Source organism: Clupea harengus, chromosome 6 (assembly GCF_900700415.2).
Source record: "Clupea harengus chromosome 6, Ch_v2.0.2, whole genome shotgun sequence".
Classification (NCBI taxonomy): Eukaryota; Metazoa; Chordata; class Actinopteri; order Clupeiformes; family Clupeidae; genus Clupea; species Clupea harengus.
In genome coordinates this window covers 25,231,102-25,258,903 of record NC_045157.1, presented here as the reverse complement: position 1 = coordinate 25,258,903, position 27,802 = coordinate 25,231,102, and the positions used below count along the sequence as shown (strand labels likewise).

At 39.7% G+C, this 27,802-nt stretch overlaps 1 protein-coding gene across 8 annotated transcripts in view; it reads left to right on the top strand.

The window, feature by feature from the left end:
• Window positions 1-27,802, top strand: part of neo1a (neogenin 1a) — an 84,203-nt gene that overhangs the window by 14,913 nt on the left and 41,488 nt on the right. For all 8 annotated transcript variants that reach the window (XM_031569535.2, XM_031569534.2, XM_012814913.3 and 5 more), the window contains exons 2-4: window positions 8,720-9,040; window positions 20,714-20,989; window positions 26,460-26,610. In XM_031569535.2, coding sequence (XP_031425395.1) covers window positions 8,720-9,040; window positions 20,714-20,989; window positions 26,460-26,610 — 748 coding nt within the window. The remainder of the gene's footprint in view (window positions 1-8,719; window positions 9,041-20,713; window positions 20,990-26,459; window positions 26,611-27,802) is intronic.

Genomic DNA, 27,802 nt, shown 5'->3' with positions numbered 1-27,802 from the left:
TGTAATCTGTATGAACTTTCACAATACCAGGTACAAACAACGCGAAATGGGTAACAAATTAGATGTTTATTTTTATCTCTGCCAAGTCATGTCTTGTATTCCCACTGGTAACTGTTAGTGAACACTGAGCATGCACCTCCTCAAGAAGTGTAAAATACGCGAGACAGTCAGCATTGCCAGCAAAGATGTCCAGCATAGCAACTACAGTTGAATGGAACATTTCATGGTTAAAGTCATGGTTAAAGATAGAGTCAATCAAATTACATCCCCCCCCATTTTGTTCTCATGATGCAATATGTTGATTGCCTGCAATTGTTTATGGCTTGATTTGGCCATGCCATATTCTCTGAAAGGGATGATTAGGGTGTCTACTGACAGAAAATAACAAAGCCAGATTTTGAAGCAAAAAGTTGGATTCATAATAGGTTGGGTTTGAGTGTTATCTAGGAAGCGGCATCATCTATTGAGGGGAGCCTGGATCTTGACTCGCATTACTGCCAGCTAATGCTGGACCTGGACCAGTGTTGTGGAGAATGGTGTCTGAGACTTCTGTCATTGTTTGAAAATAGACATTTCCAGGACATTTTTTTCTGCTGCAAGTTTGTCATATAGGCCATCATATTCCATTGTGATAGCCCTCTCATGTTGCATTTTAGAGTTTTGTAACTATCCAGCCAAGTCTGGACACAATGCATAACTGTGTAACATGGAAATATGTTTTGTCTTTCAAGCTGAACAGCACATTAGTTTGGCCAAGCAATCAGCCTGGTCTGCATATAAAATGTATAAAGTGCATAGATAGAGACATGTTTAAGGCTATGTGATTGACACTACATTTTGAGGAAATGAAATGTATTATACCCCCATGTTTTTTGTGTGTGTGTGTGTGTGTGTGTGTGTGTGTGTGTGTCAGAGGTGGAGGGTATGATGGTTTAGATTAGGTTAGCCTGTTTGGATTTTTTTGGCTATGGAGCAATTGCCCTGGACTGGACAATGTTAATATGATTAAATGGGAGTACAGCTTGGGTCGAGATGACACCCCCTCCCCTGCTCTCCCTTCACTTGCCCTGTCCAGCAATGTTTTGTGTTTGATTAACGGGCGGCAACATTCCGTATGGAAGTGAAGCAGTGCCTGTTTGTTCACAGATAAGAAGAGTGCTGGTGTACTAAGGAGGAAGCATTCATGTTTTATTCACCTGGATATACCTGGACCTTTATTCCTCTTCCTTGGGCACTGTATGTCTTCTCTAGACTATTTTCTAGATTTTGCTTGCTTTCCTTTTGATGTAGCATACAGATGTACTGGGATTTTCACAGTAAACTACTACCTTCCCAGTCTGCCATGTTCACGCTCAGAATCGGTGGAGAGAACAGGCCAGTTCCAAAAGTGAGCGTTTGGGACGAGTTATCTCCCCATTTTTTTTTAATGGTACCATCCATATTAAACTTGTAACTGCCCATAGAAACATGGATTCGGAAGATAGGGTTAGCTATCTAGTCATTCAGCAGGTTATGTCAATATTCAGACGGATCTTAATATCCAAAAAGAGTGGCTGAACTTTCATTTTGGGTAAGTCCCAAAATGTGGGAAATATGAAGGGGTCTGAACTTTCTGAATGCAATGTAATGCCTCCACGGTTGGGAAGGAGTACTAGGGAAGGAGGTGAAAGAGATGAGGTCATAGAGATGGGTCCTGTGAGCTCTGTTGGGTAGCTCATTCCACCATTGAGGGACCACAAATGAAGAGTCTGGTGTATGATTGCCTGCTGTAAAGGGATGGCACTGCCAGACGTTTTCTGGGAACATGGTGGGTGAGAAGGAGTGGAATAAACAAAAACACATAGAAAGTCTTGCAGCATTACACTTAGTTAAAGATCTGAAACCACTGTTTACATTTCATTTATCTGTTCATGTACACAACATAGAGGTGTGCATATCTATATTTTATTATCAAAATCTGACATTGATTGTACCCCATTTATTTATTCTATATGTTAAATTTCCCTCTGTGAACACTAATGCGGCTAGAACTTGTGTGCTTTTGGCACTGAGCTAAGCTGAGATGGGAACAACAAACGACAATAAAGACTGTTATGGGGAACTAGAGAGGGGCAGAATGAATGAGTGAGTGGCATTCCTGGGCATCCCAGTGGAACGACAGCCGGGTGTAGAGGGCCCAGAATGGAGGAGGGGTGAGATGGCATGGCAAACCCCTCTAATAATGGGCCGCTCTGCTTGGTCTCACCCTATTTTATCCCTGCAGTGTGGTCCAAACCCTTACTTGTTCCTTACAGAACTTAGTGAAATTAGTGCGAAAAGCACAGAGTGCAAAGTTTTATTGTGTAGTTTTCTTGAAAAATATTTGTGGTTTTGCTGTTGGGGAGAATATAGCCTAGTCTAAACCATTCTAGATGCGAAGCCTAGGAGAGCTGTCCAACAGTCCAAACAGTGGAGTATTTACATAAACTTGTGCTTTCCTCATTTAACCCATGCTGCTCCTTTATAGCCCTCGTCACAGGCGTGGGTTCCTCCAAACTCTTCAGTCAGCTTGTACATTTATTTTTGAACCAAGTTATTTAAGGGAGTGAGGGCGCATCTAGTTTCAAGTAAATTAGTAACAGACCTGTGTGTAGCCGCATACTTTGATGTCTCTTGCTGCGGTGTCAAATGTCTCCTCCATTGAACATGTTGGAGCAGTCTCTCCTCTTTCAACCAGTAGAGACCTTGTGTGCTTCATTGTCTTTCTTCAGAAGTCACCACAGATGCCTGAATACCATAGACTTCTTATCCCAAACGCCCCCGACTCAAACGTGAGCTTAAGAACTTGACAATAAGTGTAGACTTCATGAAGCCATATTAAATGTGATTTATGTGCATGTTGTGTTTGCAGGCTAGCTCTGATCTGACTAGTGAATGGACCAGGGGGGGTTGACAGATTATTGGTCTGTCCGATTGTCTCTGTAATCAGAGCTTTCACTGATTTGTAGCATTGTTATTGCAGGACTTGAAAAGAGTATAGTACAAGAAAAGAAGATACTTGTAGTTAATGAGTTTTGAAGCCTCAAAGGCGCAATGTAGTTTGCTTTTCGAGAATACGAATGGTTCCAGAGCAACCATAAAGATGTCATTCGGAGAAAAAAAGAAAAAAAGAACAGTTCTTCTGTATACTTTTCAGATGTGTTGTGCAAGTATATCCATTTGTGGGCCATGAAATGTAAACAAATGCAATGAAATTCATTTTTGTTTGTTGATGGTGACAGTGCCCTAGTGAAGCATGTTATGAAGAGTGTTATGGTTTGACAAACCTAATCATAGCATAGTAGTACCTACTTATGGCTTAATTAGTCACAACTCTCTACGTTGAAGTCGGTGATGACTGTTGCAAATGCTGAAATCTCTTGCTGAGGCAGCCACAGTTCACACACACACCCTAGTTCATCTGGAACACAACATTTTCCTTTTAGAAAATCTAATACAAATAGAAAGTCTGAACTATATGATCAGGGATTGAAATTACTACCACAATGCACAGTGCATACAAAATTGTGAAATCAAGCTCTGAATAGGGACCATACACATAGGGGAAACACACACACACTCATGACAGATTCAATGCAACAACGCATTAGTGGATAGCCCTGTGGTTAAGTCCAAATTCATTGTTAGATTTGAATAAGATCACACTACAGTCTGTGTAGTGTGTCCTTTACATAAAACCTAATTATTGTGTAGTAATTGCCTGATTATCTGTGGCATGCATAGATCACTGCAGCATAATCCTTGTGCTCGGTTATTACAAATAGATTAGAAAGTTATTTGAGAGTTTAAAGGTACAGTGGGAAGGAAGTGGCTCACATGAAAATAGACATGAGTATATTTTTTCCATTTGAAACACAGCAGGAAGACAATGGGTGGAGGGGCACATGGGTGGGGAGAGTAGGTGTGATAAATGTCATAATGGAATAAGGGCTCCAAATGACATGCTTTTGATAGATTTATTGAGCTGTAGGCCAGAAAAGCTCAGAATTGTTTCTCTTCAATAATCCAGTACAACAGGGCATCAAATGTTGTCCAGTTGAAAGAGGGTGATGCTGTCAAATCCGTGAAAGTACTAAAAAAGTAGAATTGTACATACAGAATAGCCATTGAGACAAATATGGAGTGGAATTGCCTGGACAGAGATTCTGTATCCATTAGCACATCTAAATGCATTGTATTTTTATACATGAACTATTTCTACAACTAATTGATGCATTATTACCTGAACTATGGTGAAAATAACATTGCGTTAAGTGTTACATTGTGTAAGTTGTTAAAGATCTTTTAGGGCTGCTGGATGGGTCAGGCTGGACTGTGTTAAACACAGCTCAGGTTTTGTGTTCTTTACTGAGAGATCTCACAGTACTTTTGTGCATGTGGCACAAGTGCTACTGGAAAGGGATTAAGAGGAAGGTAATCCTCATTTTGGCATCTCTTACTCTTGGAGAGAGGTGAAACTTGAACAAGGTGGCACAGTGTTTTTTCATTCAGTCTGTCTGGTCTTGGATTAGGGGCGGATGACAGAGCCAAAGCCAGAATGAGATACCAAATATTGGCACATTCTCAATACTTTCCTCTGGCTGCTTTTGGGTGGATCTAAAATATAATGGTTTGAAAAGGCCAAAGACACGAACATCAATTTGAGTAGTCGGTTACAGGACTGCCAAAGGTCACTAATCCCATTTGTTGCCTGATTTTAATCTACATTTAATTGAGTTGACCATGCAGGTTGCTGGTCTGTAAAATCTGCTCTCCTGCCTTTTCATTCATCAATTATTGTGGTGAGTCTCCCTCACCTAGTTAGAAAAACAGGTGGCTGTTTAGTAGGAGGGGGAGGTTGGTGGGTCGCACGAAGCCCCTCCTGTCTTTTGTTGTGAGATGCAGGAGTGACTGTTGGCAGATGGTCAGCATGCGTTTTTTGCCAAGAGCTCAGTGTCACTGAGAGCCAAGCTTGCCTGCTTCCCTTTGCCTCTGAGCATGGTAATGATTTAGAATGTGGTTCTGCTGACGATCTGCAGCAGCATCCAGTTCCCTGCTTGCAGCAGTGGACATGTTGCCATCTGTTTTACACCCTTGTGAAATGAATGTGTTGTCATTTGCAGAAACCTCTCATACAAACGTGCTGCATTGACACTGAATTTGTTTGACACTGAATTAGTTTGACACTGAATTTGTTTATGCATTTGCTTTTTTTTCAGTTTCATGCAGGGTAGGACATTTACATATTTTTTAGGGGGCAATTTTTGCCCCCACTGACTAAAATACAGGGGCATTTAAAAAAAATTGGGGGCACTTTTTGAAACTTGTGAAATAACATTTAACCTTTGTTCAAAATAATAAATATACTCATTTAGGCTTACAGTATATGAGCAATTGTCATCAAGTGGCAAATTATTAGGAAATTATGGGGGCATTTTTTGCCCCTCTCCTAGTGATATCAGGGGCAAAATTATATTTCTTGGGAGCAGTTTTGCCCTTTGCCCTCGTGTATTTCCAACGCTGGTTTCATGTTCTTGTGGGTCCGGTATATTAATAAAGTTCCATCTTTGTGTACTTTTGAAGACATAGGCCACTAGTTAATGCCATTTTCCTATGCATGACAGGGTAGAGCCTTACACTGATTAGGCTAACTTCATAAGATGTGCATGATGGGCAGCAACAATACAACTATGTGAGATTATGTGGATCCATTTTGGGAATTGAGTGGAAATTTGGGTCTAATAATGTATTGGGTTTCTAACAGGTTTGTTGAGAGTAGTGAAAAACTGGGGTTGTGCAACTTTTGACTGGTAGTGTATTTGAGATCTACCTGCAGTAGGCCTACCATTCTGTGCGAAACGCATGCAACTGCACTGGAAATCAGACCCTTAGCTATGCATACAGAATGGAAAATAGAAGTCACAAATATGATATTTTTTAAAAAGGTGTTAGCTTTTTTCTATTTTTAACATGAGAAAGCAGGTCCTCCCATCCTGCTACACCCAACACGTTTATCATCTTTTGTAATAACATTTCCTAGGCTCTGTCCATTTTATATCACAGGAAAATGGAACAGCTAATTACAGAACTTTTTTCCTCGTTGGAGGTGCTGAAATTGTCCCAGAAAAGAATACAGCTATAGAATGTGCTAACTTTGAATAGGCTGTTAGGTCATTCCATGCTCACTCATCTAGAGAGCATGTCAGTTAAATTTCTCTAGTTATTTTTCTGAATTTTCTTCTTCCTGGTCAGTAGTTGATGTAGGTAAGCTCTCATCACAGTTAGTCAGTTTAAGGTATGTTAAAGTTCTGAATCCTTTGATATAGGAGGGGCTCTACGGATGACCAGGTTTGATAGACTTTCCTGCCCTGATGTGATATAAATGTACATGTACCTGAAGGCAATCTATTGGCCTAAACGTTTTAATAACTGGAAGTCTTTTTACTGTTGCCAGTTCCACAAGGATTTTGAGAGGCTTTGTTGGGATACTTGTGGCCAAAAAAAATCTGGTTAAAACTGTGGCCATTTTGAAAATGTTCACTATTTGGAGAATTCCCACAGGAAATCACAAATAGAAAATCCAGTTGAATCACTTGTAGGAAACCTGTAGGTTTAGATTACTGTTGCCTGCAGGTACAGTAATATCACACTGAAACACATAGTGTGTCTTGGATATTGTAAAACTAGAAAAAAAATAATTCATGTAGCAGCAGTCCTAAGAATGAAGTCAACTGGTTGCACTCTGGTCTTGGCCCAGTTTACTTGACCCAAACACTAAAATGTATTCTGCTCATCCTCTTTAAATTTGAAGAGCACATCACGTGTCCACCCAAATTCCCCCAACTCTGGTGTAGAATTTGAGGGTTCTAAAAGGAAAAAAGGCGGAGCCACATTTGCAAACCTGATGTCCAGGGCGATGCAGTGCACATGATATGACATACTGAGAAACGTACCACTCACACGCTGGGCGCAGCCACGGCCACGCCGGGCTTGTCTGGCATTTGGGAATGTGTTGATCAAATCTGAGATTATAGAAATAAGATACTCATCTTGAGGAGGTGCATGCTCAGTGTTCACTAATATGCAAACATACCAAATGTAAGAGCATCATCCTGCAGTTGTTTTTCTTTACAATTCCATGAGATTGCAAACTTCAATTCGAAATTGAACGCAACCACCGATTGATGGGTCAACTTCTATCGAGCCATCTACTTAGACTGACTAGTTATGTGGGTAGTTAGCTTGCTCACAGTTTAACCTGACACTGCAAAAGCTGTTGCCTTTTCCTACCATGATGATGAGCTTCTCCTCCATTTTGAATTTGCCGCAGTGTATGGAACACATATTAACTAGGGCTGTCAATAGATTATTTTTTTTAACTAATTAATCGCACATTTTGAAATTAATTAATCGCGATTAAAGTTTTTTTTTCTTCTTAAGACTAAATCTTATAAATTAACGAGTAATCACTTCATACAGCGTGTATTTTAGACACTGTTGTTTAATTGTAGTTTTTTTTTTAAACACAATGGTGCCCCTCGACGGTAAATCGTAAGAATTTCCCCTGAAGCAATTCGAATCACCTCAATCAGCCCACTGTCCTCAACTATGTTGATGGGCCGACAGTCACCGGCAACCCAAATGGCAACTTTTTCACGGACTGGTCTAGTTATTTTCCTAGAGAAGTCATGGAGTGTGGGTTGGCGATCATCTAACCTGGGACTGCTTTCTGTCAGGTGCTTTGCATTAAGGTGATAACTTCAAGATGAGCTGCTTCTGTGATAGCTAAATTCAGCTTGACAAATACATACAACTTTAGTTTTGTCAATTGTTCCGTCATTTTGGCTCTTAAACAGAGACTTTCCGCCCAACAATCCCTCAGCTCTCTCCATCTTCAACTACCACAGTGGTTCTCAAACTTTTTCTGTCTTTCCCTACTTTGAACAAGGGGGGCTATTCAAGCCCCACCTGTCCCTCATCGCTCCCATAAAATATCTGATAGAAAAAGAAAAAAAAGTCTGGCCTGATGTAATTCCCAATCCTCTCTCCGCCTCGCTTCCTGTCATAACTCCATGTCCTATCCAAATAAAGGCATTAAAAAAATAAATAAATAAATACATTAAAGTTGCGTTAATTGCGTTAAAATATTTTATCGCGTTAATCGCTGCCGCATTAATCGCGTAGATTAACGCGTTAACGCTGACAGCCCTAATATTAACATGACGTGATTTGATAGGCTGACGCCTGCACTGGAGATTGAACAGTTGAACTTCGTAGGGGAAGTTACGTGAGCAAAGGGAAGCAACGGAACCACAATTCAGTTTGTCAGCTCATGACCTCACTCCATTAAAAATGATCAGTGTTGAGTTGCCTGTGAATGATGGGAATGGACCTTAATTGGATGTTGTTGCAGAGTTTATGTTCTTATGCTAAGCCAATTGCTGAAAGCAATTGCAAATAATGTGAGAATGCAGTTGTTTTTTGGATGACTTTTTTTTAAAAGTGAATGGACTGGAATGTTGATAACCAGAAGGGTCCAAGGAACCCTTAATTTGAGGTTCTGTCCTGAACATTTCTTTGGTGTTTAAAACCCAGTGAAGCCTATTTTTAATCACATAATCTTTTCCATTCTTACCGCCTTAGGCCATCATTTTTAGACTCTTGTTGACATGCTGTTTGATTGGAATGTTCTTTTTTTCAGGAGAGTCAGCGGTGCCTCAATTCATCTCATTTGGCTTTTCTGTGGAGCCGATGGACCTCGTGGTGGTACGGGGTGGACCAGCCTTGCTAAATTGCTCAGTGGACAGCCCAGAACCTGCTCGCATAGAGTGGAAGAAAGATGGTAGCTACCTGAGTCTGCAGGCAGACGAACGACGACTCCTCCTGGAGAATGGCTCATTGTTCATCTCCTCAGTGGTCCACTCGAAACATAACAAGCCTGATGAGGGTGTTTACCAATGTGTGGCATTCATCCATAACCTTGGCACTATAAGCAGCAAGACGGCACGGCTCGGCGTAGCAGGTAAGCAAACACATGTTAACTGATTTGCATACAAAATTCATTTGTTCTATTCTGTTTTTTGCAGTGACATGGTGTTGTTGTAGTACGCTGGATATCCCTCTCTTAGCGGTCCTTGTAATGCAAGCACTTAATATATGTCATCCTGTTCAACAGGGGTTTTGAATATATTTAGTTATATTTCAATGTGCTGGATATAAGGTACAGGATTTTTCTACTTTTATCTTAATATTTTTTACTATCAATTGGCTATACAAATATTTTCCAAATGATATATTTAAACACTATGTTAACTTAATACATTAAAATATACAGCTTAACTCAACATTATTCAGCCTTCTAAGCTATCAAAATATTCTGGTGTTTTTTTGGTGATAATAAAAAAAAAAATAGATATCAAAATAAAATATCTCAACTTTAGCAAACTAACTTTGGCAAAACTTAAGTTGACTTTACAAATAAACTAAAATGAGATCTAAAATCGTCAATGTCTTGGCCTATTCCTTGTGTAAAAGCTTCCAACTCATTGAATTCCGTAATGTCATTGCTGCCAAAGTTTTTCAACTGGATCTGTAGTCTGTAGGCCATTCCATGTATGATCTTTGAGCTATGTTTTAGTTATCTTGGGTATGATCTTTGAGCTATGTTTTAGTTCTCTTGGGTATGATCTTTGAGCTATGTTTTAGTTATCTTGGGTATGATCTGTGAGCTATGTTTTAGTTATCTTGGGTATGATCTGTGAGCTATGTTTTAGTTCTCTTGGGTATGTTCTTGAAATCCCTTTCTTGCTGGAAAATCCATTGATCATCAACTTTCAATGTACACAGCAAGGGCATCACATTCTGCTCCAAAATCTCCTGGTGTTTAAAAGAATCCATGATGTCAGTCATACAGTCAAGACTGCTAGTTCCCACAGCATGTGGGGATGGTACCTTTCATGCCATGCCAGTTTCAGTTGATGGTCTCATCACTTCAAATACACTATCCCAGAACAGATTTGGCAAATTACATCTTGCATGTTGAAGTCAACTTTTTCTGTGTTTCTTGTTTAAGACTGAGCTGCAGTGTCGGATCCAGGAGTAAAGTTCTGCTTTGTTTAGTGTTTCTTCTAAGACCTCATGCAGACGAAGCCTAGTTTGCCTGAACCCGGGTTCATTTTTCACACATATCAACTTTTTAAATTGCGTGCACATGAACCCAGCGAATCCGATTGACTCAGCTGTAGTACATCCCCCACGCCTGTTGGTGGCGCTTTAAGGTGCTACAGACAACTGAAGAAAACGGAGAAGAAGACAGGAGCATGCTAACAAAGTAACATATGACAGTAGTTGAGCTCCAACTAGCAACGTTTAGCTTAGCCGCATAGCCTACATTTAATCTGCACAGTAACACATTATGGTGGTTTATAAAATCAGTGATAAGAGCAGACTGTAGGTTAAGCGAAAAATAATTATATTTGTTATTGATAATAAAGAGTTTAGAACAGTGCAACAAAGCAATGTGCAACATGACATGTCTGAGTTGTTTAAATGCCTGTGCTTTATGGAGATGCTGAGCTTGAGCAGGAGAGACCACAATGCAAGTGCTGTGGATCCTGGATGTTTCATGGTTTACAATTGCTTCCAATTTCATGGTTTTATTACTAACAACAAATGTAGGCTTTTGTTGAGGGCTTTGTCCTTCACGTACTGTAGGCTACCTCTGAAGTAACGTTAACGCTAGCTAGTAGCTATCGCTATCGTTGTCTGACAGGACTAAAGCTAACGTAACATTCATCTTTATTACAGACCGTTTTGAAACTTCCGTCTATAATAAAAAATCTTTTCACGTCAAATTTGCTCATATAGGCTATTGCTGACACTTGAAAAATGGTCTGCTGCAAATAGATTAAACAGTGATAGATTAAAGTGTGGCTTGTTAATGTCATCCCTTTCCTAACAACAGATAGATAGATACATTTGTATTAATCCCGTTAGGGAAATTCACGTGGAAAAGCAGCAAGGTAATAGGAAGAATTTTTTTTTTTAAACTGGAGAGCTGTTATAACTGGCTGCCACACTCACTGCGCCATGGCAACCCATTCAGTTTTTAAATAATGCCGGTTGTGTCCGTTGTTCTGGCTGGTCTAATGATGAGATCACATGGGGAAATCCGATTAGGTTTGCGGATAGCGTGCATACGAACACCAACCCGCGACCGGATTTCGAGTTTACTCACTTTGGACCCCCGATTCGAGGGAGTGCGGATACAGTGTGCGGATACAGTGCGTTCGTCTGCACTATAGGGCTATCCGGAGACGGTTCTCTCCGGGTTCAGGCAAACTAGACCGTCTGCATGACCCCTAAAAGTCTGCTAGTTTTCTAAACGGTTTTGATTCATTCTTTTATCAACCAAAGGTATAGGTTATATTTTCCATTCCAAGTATGTACAGTATTGTGATGTTATACTGGCCTGCACTGCTCTGCCTACAGCTGTGCCATTGTACTAAGTAAGTTTCTTACAGTTGATGACCTTTGTAGGAAATTGTATAGTCATATCTATGAAGGAATATTTGACTGCTTAAGGACCGGCACTCAGTGAAATTGTAGCATTTACTGCGTGATGGGTGCTTCTTCATGGCTTTGGAACTGTTTGGTGGGGCTTATAGTGATGAGGGGGGGGCTTGTAGGATGACTGGGATCTGCTGCATGAAATACGCAGAATAAACAAACACACGATGTTGCAGAGATTGAAATGGTCATATTGTCTACTGTCTGGTTTTAATTTAAAAGCTGTTGCATATCTTTTCTTCAACATCGTTTCGACATTTGAACAGTTAAACATTTTCAATTTCATTTCCTTAATCATTTAAACTTTTGTTTGTGTTATTTGATCAGAGCTCTTGTTTAAAACAAATCAAATGTTGCCGGATCAGATATGGTTTTAGGATTGAGATCTGCGAAGATTAGGAGATTGTCCATTGTGTAGTTTCTTCTGCATTGGCCTTGCATCCCTTTGTCTTCCAAGGACAAGCAGCTGTCAGCTCCACACAGTCATTCACATCGGCAGTTCAATAGCACAGTTACACAGTTTAAAGGTTATATGCTCAGATTTAGGGGAACACAACACACAATGTAAATAGGTATACCTGGGAGGCTGGTTCAAGGTGTGTGTGAGGAAGAAGTCTACCTAGTGGGGGGGGTTGGTCCTTGGTGTGAAGGCATATGCATACGACAGCAGACAGGAAGGGCAAGCCATTCACAATAACCGTTTGAATGCTAATAAACCTGGCACCAGCCATTTGGCATGGTTACAGACAAAGGGAAAAATACAGAGATAGGTATTAGTAAAGCAAGTAATGTCTTAAAATAAAAAGCACTGAAATGATTTAGTTCCATGACAAGATGGCAAATGGATAGCCTACTAACTTTCAAACCACAAAACACATGCTAAATTTCTAATATGTTAACTTTGAATAGCTGCCTTAGGCTACATATTGTATGTGCTTGTTACACACGTCCTAACCAGAATGCAGGAAATCTCAATCTGTCTAAGATGTTATTTCTGAAAAAGAAATTTAGTATCAAAAATAGGAATTGTCATTTCGATCCGTATCTATAATTGTAATTGTTATAATTTGTAATGGCCTTGTTAAGGCTATATATTTTTTGTAAATAAACAGTAGGAGAAAGGGGTTAAATTTAACCACAGTTTGGGATGTTTTATCATCTGGCATTGCAGCTGAGTACCTCTCCAGAGTGTTTTATATTTATAGGCTGTTTATTGAGATTTAGTGGATGCAGGTGAGTGACGTCAATTTGCGTTCTCCAATGGGTGGAAGTATATATAGCCTGATTTTCACTAGGTTGTTATTTCAGCATAAGGATTTTCCTTTAGTTCTCCCTGTACCTTTTAATGTTGATCATGATGGCACAGCATCAATCCGTATGCTCAGTCAAGACTGTGTAGCCTTGAATCCCCTTCCCCCCACGAGCCTCTCCTCAGCAGAGGCTTTTAGAAAGTCCTGCCTCCTCCTGCGGCATCCAGGCTTCACTTTGATCTTCAGAAGTGGCTGTTACTGAGATACTTGCACGCGTACTGGTGAGGAGGGAATCATCCCATGCTATATGAGGTTCAACAGAAATGTGCAGACTCCCATAGACTTCCATAGACCTCATGCCTGTTTGCTCCTCATTCAAAAATATATTTAGGAAAAGGAAGGAGGGGAGTAAGACAAAGAGAATGGGTATGGTGAGATTTAGATATGATGAGATCTAGGTATGGTGAGATCTAGGTATGGTGAGATCTAGGTATGGTGAGATTTAGATATGGTGAGATTTAGATATGGTGAGATTTAGATATGGTGAGATCTAGGTATGGTGAGATTTAGATATGATAAGATCTAGGTATGGTGAGATCTAGGTATGGTGAGATTTAGAATGTGTGCTTGTCCTCTCTGCTGAGCTGCTGCATCCTGTGGTGTGAGATGTAAGAAATGACGGGGAATGGTTGGACAGGGAGCAAACTCTTAGTTCTTAATTGTCCCCAGTCTCTATCTATTCCACTAAGGCTGACTGGCATTTTAAGAGAGAATATTACAAAAACTGTTATCTTTCAAATCACCTCACCATATAGGTAAGTTATTGTTAGTTAACGGTGTAACAAATGTGATGTGATGTCTAAATCCATTCTACGTTTTTGTCTCTTGAGTGGGATTGGTCATTTTACCTGCTGTGAGCCTGAATGTGTGGGTCATCTGTGTACTGGTCTGGTGTTAAGTGCCTTGTACTTTCTTCAATAAGTGCTTGAGCTGGCACTCAAAGACTAAAGCTTTCATAATGAACTGGCATTTGGCCATTTATGAAACTGCCTTGCATTGGGCTCTAAATCAAATGAAATGCTGTTCAAATCTGGTCTAATAGGTTCCTGATTTTTTTTTTTTCATAGTGAATGACTGAACTGAATAGACCTATTAGACCAGATTTAAGTGTCCTTAAAATAGCAAATATCATCCTGATTGCCTTTTGTTATGACCTTGTGAGAGTCCTAATAGTAGTTGTGAAGGCTGGGGTGTTAAGGGTTAAGCTCCCTAACTTCAAACACCAAATCCACATTTGAAAAAAAATATGCACAAACCAGCACAGCAGTGCTAGTGAAAGAAATGTTTTCTCCCCAAAATGTCTTCAGGGTGTTTGATCACTATTACAAAAGATCGCCAAGATTATGCAGTTCTCTCATTACATGTTTTGATCATATACCATGGTATGAAGGTATGGTTTAAAATGAACAAAAAAAATCCAATAAATCAATTCACTGCATTGTTTACACTGACTGAAGCATGAAGATATGGCTGTAGTCTGTATGAGAGTTTGTAATGTTAAGGTCTCCTACAGGCGTATCAATTTTTTATGAAATATATGGCATGGCATAGATTTGAGTGTGTGTGTGTGCATACATGGGTTAGGCAAAATCAGACCAAGAGGGTACCATTTCCCTCTATTTTTGGTTCTCAGACTCATAGCCCCACTTAACCATGTGATAATAAGCTTATGAGCTTATGAGTATAAATATTCCAACATCAATAAAATGTCTGAATGGTGGCAAATCAAGAAATGATGATGCCAACATAGATGCTAAGAGAGCTCTACTTATTTATGTAGTTTACTTTCTGTACCCTCCCCTGTATTTTTAATGGTATTCCGTTCGTTCTGTCCAATGGATGTTTTTGTATGGATGCAGCATGGGAGGAATCTCAAACCCAAATATCCTCCTATGTGGGACTATAAAGGCAATCTTAATCTCAGTAAACCACCTATGTATGCTTGTGTGTATATTTGTTTACCCCAGACCGACGTGGATGAATTTATCTGCCTGCTTCTGATTCTTAACTGTAAAATATATTATGCAGTGTCAACTTAAAAAAAAAAAAAAAAGTGAAGCTGTCTCTGAAGGCCAATGTTCAGATGTTCTAGTATTAAAGTCACAAATACGCGAGGGATCTGGGCCAGGAGGCCCGCTAACCTCTGCCAGCCCCTTGTCCCCTTGTCAGCAGAAGAGTCCATGGAGTTCATTGTCATTTTCACGCTTGATATGTTCCCACTTCAAGGGTGACTGCTGCCTTGCACTGCTTGAGGTTCTGTAGCAAGTATAGTAGATATCCTACAACTGATCTGGATTTTTAGTCAGTAGGTTGTTGAAGTGAAACATCAACCCGATTATACTATGTTTTTCCTCCAAGTGTTGCACTTGCAACTTGACGACCATAACCTGGCTCTATGTATGTCCATTAGTATCGTTTTGCTAGACATGTGTGTAACACTTGAAATCCACTCTCCTCCCCTCTGAACTTGATCAAGGCATCCCACACATCTGCCTTTTTTGCATGAGTGAGGGAACCACAGAGCCTGTGAGTTATGTGGTTTGGTCATGTTTGCTTGGTGTTGTAAACATCCTCACACGTGTATTTATGTTCCGGGGAAATACAGAACGTAAATTTGTAACATTTTTGTCTCTTGCATCAACAGATAGGAATAAATTAACCATAAAAAAAACATGTTTTGGTAATACCTCAGTCAGTTATCAGTCATCAAAGTTGGTAACCATTCTTCTCCTGAAAGCTTCCCTAACCAGGAATGAAAGAACAAAATAATGTTTCTGTACCGTCTTACCGTAGAGCCTGGGTAAGCAGAGAATCCTCTAAAGGAATTCATGCTCTGCCTGTAAGAGTCATACAATATACATGACCCCTGAAAGGTGATGTACAGGTCAGGCATTGGAGTTGTTGAAGGACTTCCTTGTGAACTGGGACATGCAGCTCTGATGGAGAATCTTCTCTAGTTATTCATAGAACTCATGTTCATAGTCATCACACCGTGGCCTTAAGCCTATGTTGGTTTGAAGAAAACCACCAAAACACTTCTGCATACATAGTGTGTTCTGATGAGTAATACACCATATATTCATAACCAACGAACAAACTTTACATTTCTCTGTACAATAAATAGGTAGTGCTCTATGGCTAGTCATGTGTGTTTTTTTTCTTAGATTGTGGTGTGTTATAGAGTGAGCTCTTTGGCTATTTACTGTGTGCTTACTCATACAGTATAATGCGATTGGACAGTTACAGAGTGTTATTTGTGACAAAATTTACATTTGCATGTGTAGGTATAATGTATACTGCAGATAGTGTGGAGATTTCTGTAAAATAGCTGTCTTCTTTTCTTCTCCAGTTTGTTGTGTGTACTTCCGTGAGCGCTTAGTCTATTTACTGTATGCTTACTCATACAGTGTAGTTCGGATGCTTGTGGAGTGTAATTTGTGTCAATATGTACATTTGCATGTATCGGTATAATGCATACTGCAGATAGTGTGAAGGTTTCTGTAAAACAGTTGACTATTCCCTTCTTCAAAAGGCATCCCCTTGTGAGAAGGCTTTGTTTTAGGATGGGGAGAGTGTTAACAGCCTGCATATGCATGGTTCAAGCCCTCCTTTTGACACTACAATAACAGGGTCATAAATATTAGATGGACATTTATTTGTTCATATGATTGGAGTGATTTTAAGAGCTTTTACTCTTATAGCCAACCCAAGACCTTATAGAATCACCTCAAATGACCAAAAAAAGTAAAACAATTTAAATTTAAAATGTTCAGTTACATTACTGCACCTAAGCAGAGTTTTAACAAATAATTTGTACTGTTATATCACAACATGACAGAACCACAAAGGTGCCTGAAACTCGCCCTGGACTCCAGGGGTAACAGGTCTGTCCAAAAAGAACTTGACCAGAGAATTTATTCAAAATCAACCCGTCACCAAGCTATTGCTATGGTTAATTGCAACCTTTTGAAATATATAGTTGAGCCCTATTTATAAACAGAGGTCCACAAAAACATGCCCATGTTTCCTGTTTCAGTGGTGGAAGATAGTAATCAGTGATCTTCATTGATTTAATCTTTCTGCTGCAATAGTTTCTTTACTCTTCAAGTGTTGACTTTGAGTAGATTGATGCCTCCCAAGCATTTCTTTTTATCTTTAAAAGATGCACCTTTCTCACAGTGGACGCAGATACATTTGTTAAATCACTCATCACATAGTCATTACCAATACGTTCTGCATGTCTTATTTAAACCTAACTAGAACACGTATCCAGTAGTCAGCGTTATTAGGAAGGAGTTTCATAGAGGCCGGATTGTTTTTTTTTGTCTTGGCCTCACTTTTTCCACATGATGTCTCCTGGTCCTTACAAATGTTATGAATCACTGTGTAAATGTTTCTCTTGGAGTCTCATACTTGGAAATAGACCTGCTGGGGGAGGATGAAATGCCTGAGCCACTGAAAGCAGCAAATATTGAAGCAGGAGATTAAAAAAAAAAAAAAATCTCTTACAGGTTTCAGGGTCTTTCACCAGGCTTTGATATCAAAGAGTGCGGTGACCTATCTTGTGTCTGTTTTAAGAGTTATTTGTTTTCTCAGATCTTACTAAAATAGTTTTAATGGATGATTGGTCTCATCCTTAGACCACCAGTGTTATGAAATGTCCTCGTTGGAACATAATAATAACTATCAAAAACAATATTTTTTTCCCCTTGTATTCTGTAAAAACAGTTTTGCATGGCTTTTCCTTTGAAACTACTTCTCTAAGGCCAGAAAACTGGAGTTGTTTCAGTCATTGATTTCCTGATATTTACCAGCTGAGGACTCCTATAGTCTCTGTTTCTCAAACTACAGAGGCTGATGTTGTTTTCTTCTTGAGCAATGTGAACTGAATACTGAACAGAATAATGGTTCAAGCAAGCTGATTACCAAATTGCTATATGATAAGATAATTCCAATGTATTTTGTGTTGATGTGATCCAATTTTGAAATTAATACAAATAGCAGCATTGTAGCATAACATATTTTATTCTTCATATTTTTGTCTATATGATGTGTTTATGTAATTTCTTTTTAATACCACAAGTTCTGTTATGATGACCATCATATGACTGAATGTAGTCAAATTCAGCTACAAGGGTTAATGATCTTTAAAAGATCATTAAAGAATGCCCCTGTAAACAGTCAAACATTTTGTGTGTGAAATATTTGAGTGATTTTGAGAACATGAAGTTTACAACAGAAAAATTGCTCAGTTGCTGAGTAGTGGTTAAGGTCATTAAATTGTGTTCAAACCCAAGTAAGCCTTGAGGTACTCCATCATTACAATACCTCAGTTGTTATAAATTAATATAAATATTGTCTATGTATGTGTTAAGCTGAGTAGCAAACATGGCAAAGGGAAAAAAAACAGAAAAGCAAGTTCCGAAAGACATTAGTGTTAGCATTATATGCACATTTAAAGCTCATGATTTAAGAGCAAAACTATTTTAATACGGAATGAGACATTTCAGAACTGTGAAGAAAAACCCTTGTAGTACTGTGTAGGACTTGGAGGTTTATCAGATTAAATGGGAGCAAAACTATTTGGGCACTCCACTGTTGAGCAAGAAACACATAACAAGTTGACATCAACATGCAAGTGGTCATTTTGTAATTCTGTGGTGTTCTGGGAGATTGATTATGAGGTAGCTAGAGGACCTTGAGGAGTGATAATAAGAGCCAAGACGGATAGCTAGAGGACCTTGAGGATAATAAGAGCTTAATTTGACATAAAGGATATTGGGTTAGAATTACGCTGTCTGCAAATCACCAGATTGTCTTGAGGGCTAAGGGTATTGAATCATTTTGAGTTCAGCTGTGTGTGTGTGTGTGTGTGTGTGTGTGTGTGTGTGTGTGTGTTTGCACCCCAATAGTTAGTAATGGTAATAGTAGTAACTAATAGTAATAGTTTTAATTAGGGGTCCAAGCAGTACCCTATTGCATTTGTTCTGATTTTTTCTTATTATTTTCTTTCTCCCGCAAAACACGATGGGAAGCAAAAACCGTAAGTCGCACATGCACCAAATATTGACCATAGATTCTAAATTGGTGCATTTCCTCACGCAAATAAATTACCAATTTTCACCTTTTAGGGATTGCTATAATAAGCGCATTTACGTTTTTGCTCATATCTCGGAAGCGTATTGGTTAGAACAATCCCCCCTGCCCTGATTACGTGAAAGCTCCCAAATCTAACCCACTCCAATTTCCGTCAGACACATTTTCCTGACCAACCTGATATAATGTTCAGGGAATTTTGATTGGTCAAACCATTTCAAGGTTATGTGGCAATCAAATTCAAAGCTGTGGCCTATAATGACTCAATGGCCAATATCTTATCATGTAAAGGTTCAAACGTAACCAAACTTGACAACCTCCATCGCTGGCACGATCTTTGGATACATGCCAAATTTCGTGACGTTTTGTCCATAGGGGGCTATACAACTGATATTGCAATATCTCACGCTTAAGCTAAAAATATGAAATTTGATATACGTGACCCCATTTGCTTACATTTCCTAATGTGCCAATGTCCTCTTTGAAGCTGTCAAATCCTTCAACCTTTTGCAACTTGGGACGCTGTGCTTGGGCCCCGATGATTGCCGCTTGCATCTTTATTGTTTTCTGTTATTATTTTTAATCGAACATAAGTAAACCAATAACAATAATGTTTAAATATTCAGTGACAAAGAAAAGTGTTCAACTTGATACTGTATTATGATGTCCTGATGTGTATTGTCAGTATTGTAAATTGTGGTTTAAGTTCTCATAAAAGTGGAGTACCATTTTTTTTGTCTATAATTGGGATATAGTTGAAACGATATTAACCTAATGAATGCTAGAAAAGAATGTCCATTAAATGTTGCACTAAACAAAATGGAGCGGTCTCTTTAAGTTTAGGTGTAACAAGTCATGGTATACATTTTAGGAATGATAGTCAAGATACTAATGTTATGTATGAAGCAGAGACTGATTGCCTGGCTTGCCTTCAAACTGATCAATCATATTGAAGTTTTTTACTGTGTTAACATGTCCATGTGGTGTGTTTTATATTATACACAACATATCATGAGTGAAATAAGCAGTCAACGCCATGGCTGAGTATATCCATCTTGGAACTGCAGTGTACCCAGGTCTCAAACACAGAATCAGACAGCCTGGGTTTCATATCATAAACCTAAGGAACCAATCCCGTCAACTTGCTTGTCAGTAGAGAGGGGTAACGCTAGTAGAAATATATAGTACGGTATTACTTCTGATGAACTAGATGGCTTTCTTCAGAGACTTGTTCTAAAAGTTTCTCCCTAATAACACATCTGGATTTTTATCTTTTCAATCTTGAAAAGTCAGAGCTGGCGATCGAAGCCAAAGTGTATCTAACATTAGCAACACATTATTAGCTGTTTGATAACGTAGTCAAGGCAGATAGATAGATAGAGGCGGGGCTAATTTGCATATTCATAGTTCCATGAACACTAAATGTGTGCAAAGGTGTTACAAAGGTTACATCAATTTTTTTTTAACATTACAATGTAATTTGAGGAGCATAGATGAGTTTTTAAGGGTTTAATCGATACCAGGAAAGGGACTAAACAGAATAAACCAAACAGTCACGAATTCAAAGCCTGCTAGCGTTATCCATTTGCCTGATTGCAGATACTCTACATATGTCTTCAGTTAATCAATCAGTATGTGGTTGTGTATGGCTTTCATTATGGTGTTTAAACCTTAGTGGTCATTCTTCCCTCTCAATCTTTCCCATGTGTTTGTTTCCTTAGGTATACCCAGGTTCTCCAGTCAACCTGAAGCAGGCCTCGTGAGACATGGTGACAACCATGTGTTCCTGTGCGACATAAATCAGGACCTTGTGGCTTTTTCGCGCTGGGAACTCAACAAGGAGCCTCTGGTGCTGGACCAGAGGGTGTTTCAGCTTCCCAGTGGGGCACTGGTTGTCAGTAATGCTTCTGACTCCGACGCTGGCCTGTACCGCTGTGTGGTTGAAACAGGTGGCGCAGCGAAATACAGTGAAGAGGCGGAGCTTAAAGTCATATCTGGTAATAACACTCTGCTTTTTGTATCTCAAATGTAAATGCTTGACTGTTTGCAGATCCTAGCTGCACCTCCACTTGTTGTTAGGGCTACATGATGCCAAATGACCCAGCAGAGTGTAGAGATGCCATCAAATGAAGGGACTTGGGACATGATGCATGCTATGTTATTTAGTTATGATATTCAGTGTTTCAGATTTTTTTTAGTGGTGCTCTTCTGCGTCCGGCACTGGGCCCTTGCTGCATTTTGAACGAGAGCGTTCTTTAATAGCACTTTTCCCCAAATGATGGATAATCATCATCAGTATTATAAATACTTGCAACATCATAAATCCTATTGTCTATGCTCTTATATTGTATATATTATAGCCTATTCAATGTATTTACTTGTACAGCCTTCTTTACTTTAACTTATTGCTGTGTAGGCTACTGTGTAGGGTTTCTTGGTATTCAGTGTGCTTCAATGGAAGGCAAGCCAAGTTTGTTTATATAGGACTATTTATACATGGGGGTACTTCAAGGAGATCTGACTTTTTGTACAAAGGAACCAACATGGTCAGTGCCGTACATTGCTTACATTTGATTGCTGAGCTCGAAATAGTGCAGAATCTTAAATGTAGGGCTGAACGATTTGGGAAAATAATCTAATTGCAATTTTTTACCAAAATATTGATTTTTTTATAAGATTTTTTTTTATCCTCTTTTTTTCCCCAACAAAACGTAATGAATGATTTAAATATGACCAACACAATATTAGATACATTTAGTGTAAAATATTCTTTCCCACATTTAACATTTTTATTTAACTGCTCATTACAGAAACAAGAACAACAAATCAGTGGCTTTGCCACTGTGCATTTAAGTAATTTAAAAAAAGTCATTTTAAGTATAAACACTAGGCATGCACTTTTTAAACACTGTGTGCAAAATGTACCATCTTAAAAAAAAAAAAAAAAACTTTTTTTTTTTTTTTTTTTTAAACCACGTTTTTTAATCTTCTATCATATCGCGTTCTATCATATCGCGATTAAATCGCAAATGCAATTAATCGTTCAGCCCTACTTAAATGCTTCTTCTTAGCTTTATACAACCGTGACCATTTATTTACTTTCCATGAAAGGTGTAGCATGGGCCTAGGAAAAACCCATTACATTTTGGAGCAGATCCGACTCACGGGATCGGTCCACGAATTTAGTTGGCACAGAGGCCATTCTCCATGTTAAAAGTCATTGTAGCGCCACAATTTTTTTAGAAGCTGTTATTTTAGGGTCAAATTGCTCCATAGTGTTACTTTAAGTACTAGTAGAAGTGAAAGTTAGGAAGGGAGGTGCTCTCTGAAGAGTTCTGGTAGTGCTAGGCAGCTCGTTCCACCAACGTGGAACTACGAATGAGAATAGTCTAGATTGCCATACTTGCACAGACGGCAGTGCTAAACGACGCTCATTAGACGAGCGCAGCATCCTGGGGGTAACATTTGCCCTTACAAGAGCATTTAAGTAGATGGGAGTAGAACCAGCAATCACTCTGTAAGCAAGCATAAGTGACTTGAACTGTAGCTCAATGAGTAGCGGGGTGATGTGCTCTTGGGTTGGTTGAACACTAGACGTGCCGCCACGTTCTGGATCATCTGTAGTGGTTTCACCACGCATGCCGGCAGGCCCGTTAGGAGGGCGTTGCAGTAGTCAAGGCGGGAACTCAACAGGGTTTGCACCAGTAGCTGGGTGGCATACTGGGTTAGGTACGGCCTGGTTTTGCAAATGTTGTATAGCGCAAAGCGGCATGACCGGGAGAAATAGGCAATGTAGTCAGTGAATGTCAGTTGGTCATCGATACGGACATTGAGATTTCTTGCTGTTTTGGAGGGTACAAGAGATAAGGAGTCAATTTTGATATCAATATTGTGGTGGATGGCCTGTTTGGCTGGAAAGACCAACAGTTCCGTTTTAGCCAGATTCAGCTGAAGGTGGTGATTCTGGAGAGAGAATCCGAGATCCGTGCCTAGACAGTGGTGTTGTCAGGAGGGAAAGACAGATACAATTGGGTATCATCTTCATAGCAGTGATATGAAAAACCATGCGAGCGGATGATCTGGCCCAACGAGGTGGTGTACATGGCAAAGAGAAGTGGTCCCATCATCAAGCCTCGGGGCAACCCTGTGGTGAGGCGGTGAGGTACAGACAGCTAACCTTGCGATGACACGTTGAACAAGGGCCCAGTGGGGTAAGACTCAAACCAGGAGTGTACACTGCCAGAAATGCCCATACTTGACAGTATAGACAGAAGGATGCGGTGGTTGACTGTCAAAAGCGGCTGATGGGTCAAGCAGGATGAGAACCGAAGATTGAGCTGCTGCTTTAGCTGTTTTTAAGGCCTCTGTCACAGACAACAGGGCTGTTTTGGTGGAGTGACCACTTTTGAATCCAGACTGGTTTGGATCGAGGAGATTGTTCCTTGACAGGAACTCTGTGACCGGTTTGGAAGCTGCCCTCTCAATGGTTTTGGATAGGAGCGTGAGAAGTGAGACCGGCCGATAGTTTTCCACATGAGTGGGATCGAGAGACGGCTTCTTTAGCAGTGGTGTTACCCAGAAGTAAATACCCAGAAGTAAATGAAGCATTAGTCACATGTGTGATTGCCGGTAAGACGGTAGGTGATATGCCTTGAAGAACGTTGGATGGGATAGGATCCAACGGGCATGTAGTAGGACGGCTACCTGATAGGATTTTGGAGACATCACTCTCAGTGAGAGGGGTGAAAGAGGGAAACAATTAGCCATTGATGGTTTTGCCCTTAGACAGAGGAGACAATTGGTTGAATTGGTTCCTGATGGCTGCCACTTTCTCTGTGAAAAGGAGGCAAAGGTATCAGCAGTGAGGTTGGTAGCTGGGGGAGGAGGAGGAGGGTAGAGCAGAGTTTTGAAGGTGGAGAATAGTTTCCGAGCATCAGTTGCACCGTTGATCTTGTCCTTGTAAAAAGTCTTCTTAGCAGCAGTGATGCTGGATGAAAAGGAGGACAGTAGTGTCTGGTAGCTTGCAAAATTGTCGGGTGCTGTAGATTTGTGCCACTTTCTTTCAGCTGCTCTGAGATTGGAGCGCAGCGTTCGGAGGGTATCACTCAGCTATGTGAGAGACTGTGTAGATCAAGCATGTCTGGTGGATAGCGGACACAGACTGTCCAGGCATGAGCTCAGAGTGGAGTGTGTGTGTGTGTGTGTGTGTGTGTGTGTGTGTGTGTGTGTGTGTGTGTGTGTGTGTGTGTGTGTGTGTGTGTGTGTGTGTGTGTGTGTGTGTGTGTGTGTGTGTGTGTGTGTGTGTATTATAACTTTTTTTTTTAAATGTTTTTGTGTCTCAGGCGACATTAGGGCATCACTATGAAAGGAAAGGGTACGCAAAGTGGTTCAGGGGGTACGCGGGGAGAAAATGTCCGCGATAACAGAAAACGGACGGAATTCGCAGAATGTACAGTTTGAAACCGAATTGCAACTTTCAGACGGAAACATCATTTTGTGCATCAAAATCGCCCAAATTCCCCTGTATTTTGTCCTACAACAACGATCGCAACGATGAACAAGCATTAATTAGAAAACAAAACCACTGAGAAAATGTCACGTCTGTGCTGAACTCCGCTCCGGCCACGCCCCCCTATTCAACACAGACCTCCGTAGCCTGTCAAATGAATTTGCTCATCTTCCCAATCGCCTGCAAATAATGTTTTTTTTAGTCTTCTGTTCTGTTGATGGCTGGCAAACAACAACCTTAGAAGGTTTGGGTCACTTGTGGCACATATTATTGTAACGAACCCGGCTCACGGGCACGAAACATAAAGGGGAGGCCACGCAGAATTGAGTATATAATAATAATATGTTATTTATTAAGGGTTACAAGTATATAGTTTATCTATTAATTATAGGAAAACGTGGGGTGAATGTCAGTGTTGTGGAGAGAAAGAAAAGATGTAATGGTAAGTCAGTTAAATGGTAATATAAAACAAACGACGACGACAATCCAAAATCCAACGAGTATCCACAATCCAATCACTATTCTACGACCAATCCAAAACTCCAATCCAACGCTCCTCGAATGCAGTCTGCTCAGGGCTTTTGTAGCCCCTCCAATTACTGCTACACCTGGTTCCAATCACCTGCTACACCTGCTCCGAATCACCTGCTTTCGAGATAGACAGAACAGGCATGCAAATATCATGGGGGCGGGGCCTAGACCCACCCAGGGTCGTAACATTATTCACCCATTTTAAGCCATCAATCTACCTACCGCAGCTGGAGATTAAATGTCTGAAGGGGTACGGGACTGTAAAAAGTTTGGGAACCACTGCCCTACAGCATACAGATATTAAACAATTGGACTTTATTCAAATGTTAATGTGACTACTTTTTATTTAAAGTGCTTCAAATAGATAACAAAATGAAGGGTAATTGTGACATATGGAAAACTTTTGGCTCCCTACTAACTCAGAACTTTATAACACTTTGGTAGACATGACCCCTTGCAGATGTTTTTTGTTATTCTTCATTTATGAATTTTCACCTACTTTTCTTGCAGGTCACTTAATTTTGGTCATGTTTAAGATTTACCAACAGATTTTCAATGATGCTTAAATTTGGGGACTGCAAGGTATTCTAAAAACAACTGCTTGCATTTTGTGAAGTAGTTAATGGTGTATTTTGATGTATGGTTTGGATCATTGTCCTGTTGTAGATTCCAACGTCTTTTAGGTTTCTTTACTGCCAGTATGACATTTGCATACAGAATTTGGCTGGCAATGAGCAGGGTAGTCCCAGTTTGTGCGTCAGGTCTTTTGAGGCATATGAGGGCTTTTCTTTGTCTTTCTGCCCAGCAGACAGCTGGTTGTTGTCTTGGCTGGATATGCTGTGATATCTTATTAGAATAGAAACTGCTGCTTTGTGGGCATCAATAGCTTCATTAAGATCCTTCCACTGTCAGGTACATAGAGGCTGTTCATGTTGTTCAGTAGTTATCACAACATGTGAAGTCTAATGAAGAGTCTAATGCTTTGAATGGTTTAATGAATGCTTTTCTGTTTTTAAGTGCATTCAATAAAAACTAACAGTGCATGAACACTTGAAGAAATTCTTGTTTTAAAGTCTGTTTGCTGTAGGGTTTTTAATTCACTGCTTTTCACTTCAAAAATCAACAAATGCGTATTTGCCCAAACTTTTGCATACAAATAAATAAAAAATATATAGTGCCCAATTTGCCTGGATTTAACACCAAATACACATGGAGTATGGTGTCAGCTGTACCGAGGTGTATGGGGCAATCCTCAAAACAACAGTGTCTACTAGATTTATTTATGTATTTATTTCCTGAGAATACAGTATAGTTTCTGAGGATGCACATAGGACAGGTTATTGGTTATAAAAGGTTTTGGGTTTACATGTCTGTCACGGTTGTGTATCGTCTATCATAGTTTCATGTGCTTCTCACTTGTCTTTCAGAAACTGCAGAAAGGAGAAAACTGGAATTCTTGAGGGTCCCCTCAGCCATGTCCAGAGTGCTGGGGGAGAGCGTGCTTCTGCCCTGTGTGGTGACGGGCTATCCTGCTCCCTATGTTCGATGGATGTTTAATGACCAGCTCATCGAGGAGAGGTGCGTAGATGACGATAGATTTAAAAATACGAGATTGATTCAGAGAAATTGATCACATGTTTTTTTTTTAAGTGTTTTTATTTGTATTTACATCTTAATGGTCATGTATTGGATGAGCAGGAGAATGTTTTTTTTTATATATATATATATTCACATCTTAATGGTCATGTGTTGGATGAGCAGGAGAATCTTTAAATGTTTCATGTACACTCTATATTCATGATGACTGAAACATGTACATACACACAAGCAGACAAGATTTTAGTTTTTCTTGCTGTCATAAATTGATTCTATGCGTGACGGCAGGTAAAATTGTAGGCGAGAAAACTAGTCACCCAGTTGGGGAACATCATTAAAACAAGCCTGAGCTACTACTTTGCTTAAGGGAAGAGTAGAAATGGAATATAGTATTCATGATTATGTTTTGATTAGTGTATAGCTGTAACTATGAATCGTTGTGCTTTTGTTAGCTTAGGATGAGCCCTTCGTATCTACATAGGGAGCAGGTCCACGGGGTCCACCATATCATAATGCAAAAAATAATAATAATAGTAATAATTGGTTGTTTTACTTTAAATTGATAATTCATATTGTTTGTTGAATTATTTAATTATTCTTATTACTAAGTCTTTTTCTTTACTATTTTTTTTTAATCTAATGCTATCTAATCTAATGTTATATAATCTAATGGTAGGTCCCATTGCACAACTGTGCCGATTGATAAGAACATCAGAACCACTAGTTTGTTAAATAATGCCCATAAAACACTAGTCTCATCATCAGCAATGAAAAGGCTCTGGAATGGTGGCCTTCTAGGCGGAGTTTCAAAGAAAGAGTCATATCTGAGACTGGCTAATGAATGGAAAAGACTAAAATGGGCGAAAGGAAACAGATACTGGGTGGAAAATGATTGTTTAGATTTTCAGAGGTGTTTGGATCACAGAGAAGAAACTTTGTGAGTCACAAAACAGATGAAAAGATGGCGGAGGATTGCTTGACACCATGTGTCATTTGTACAGGGGGAAAGGAAGCTTTAACAAGGAAGGCAATAACTTTTAATAAAGCAAATAACATTTAACCAAAACTCCATCACCATGCCATACACTGTGGTCGGCACTTGACTGGAGCCAGTTTTATCTTGCAATGAGAGACTCAAAGCCTTGCTCCAAATTGAACCAAAACATATTTCAAC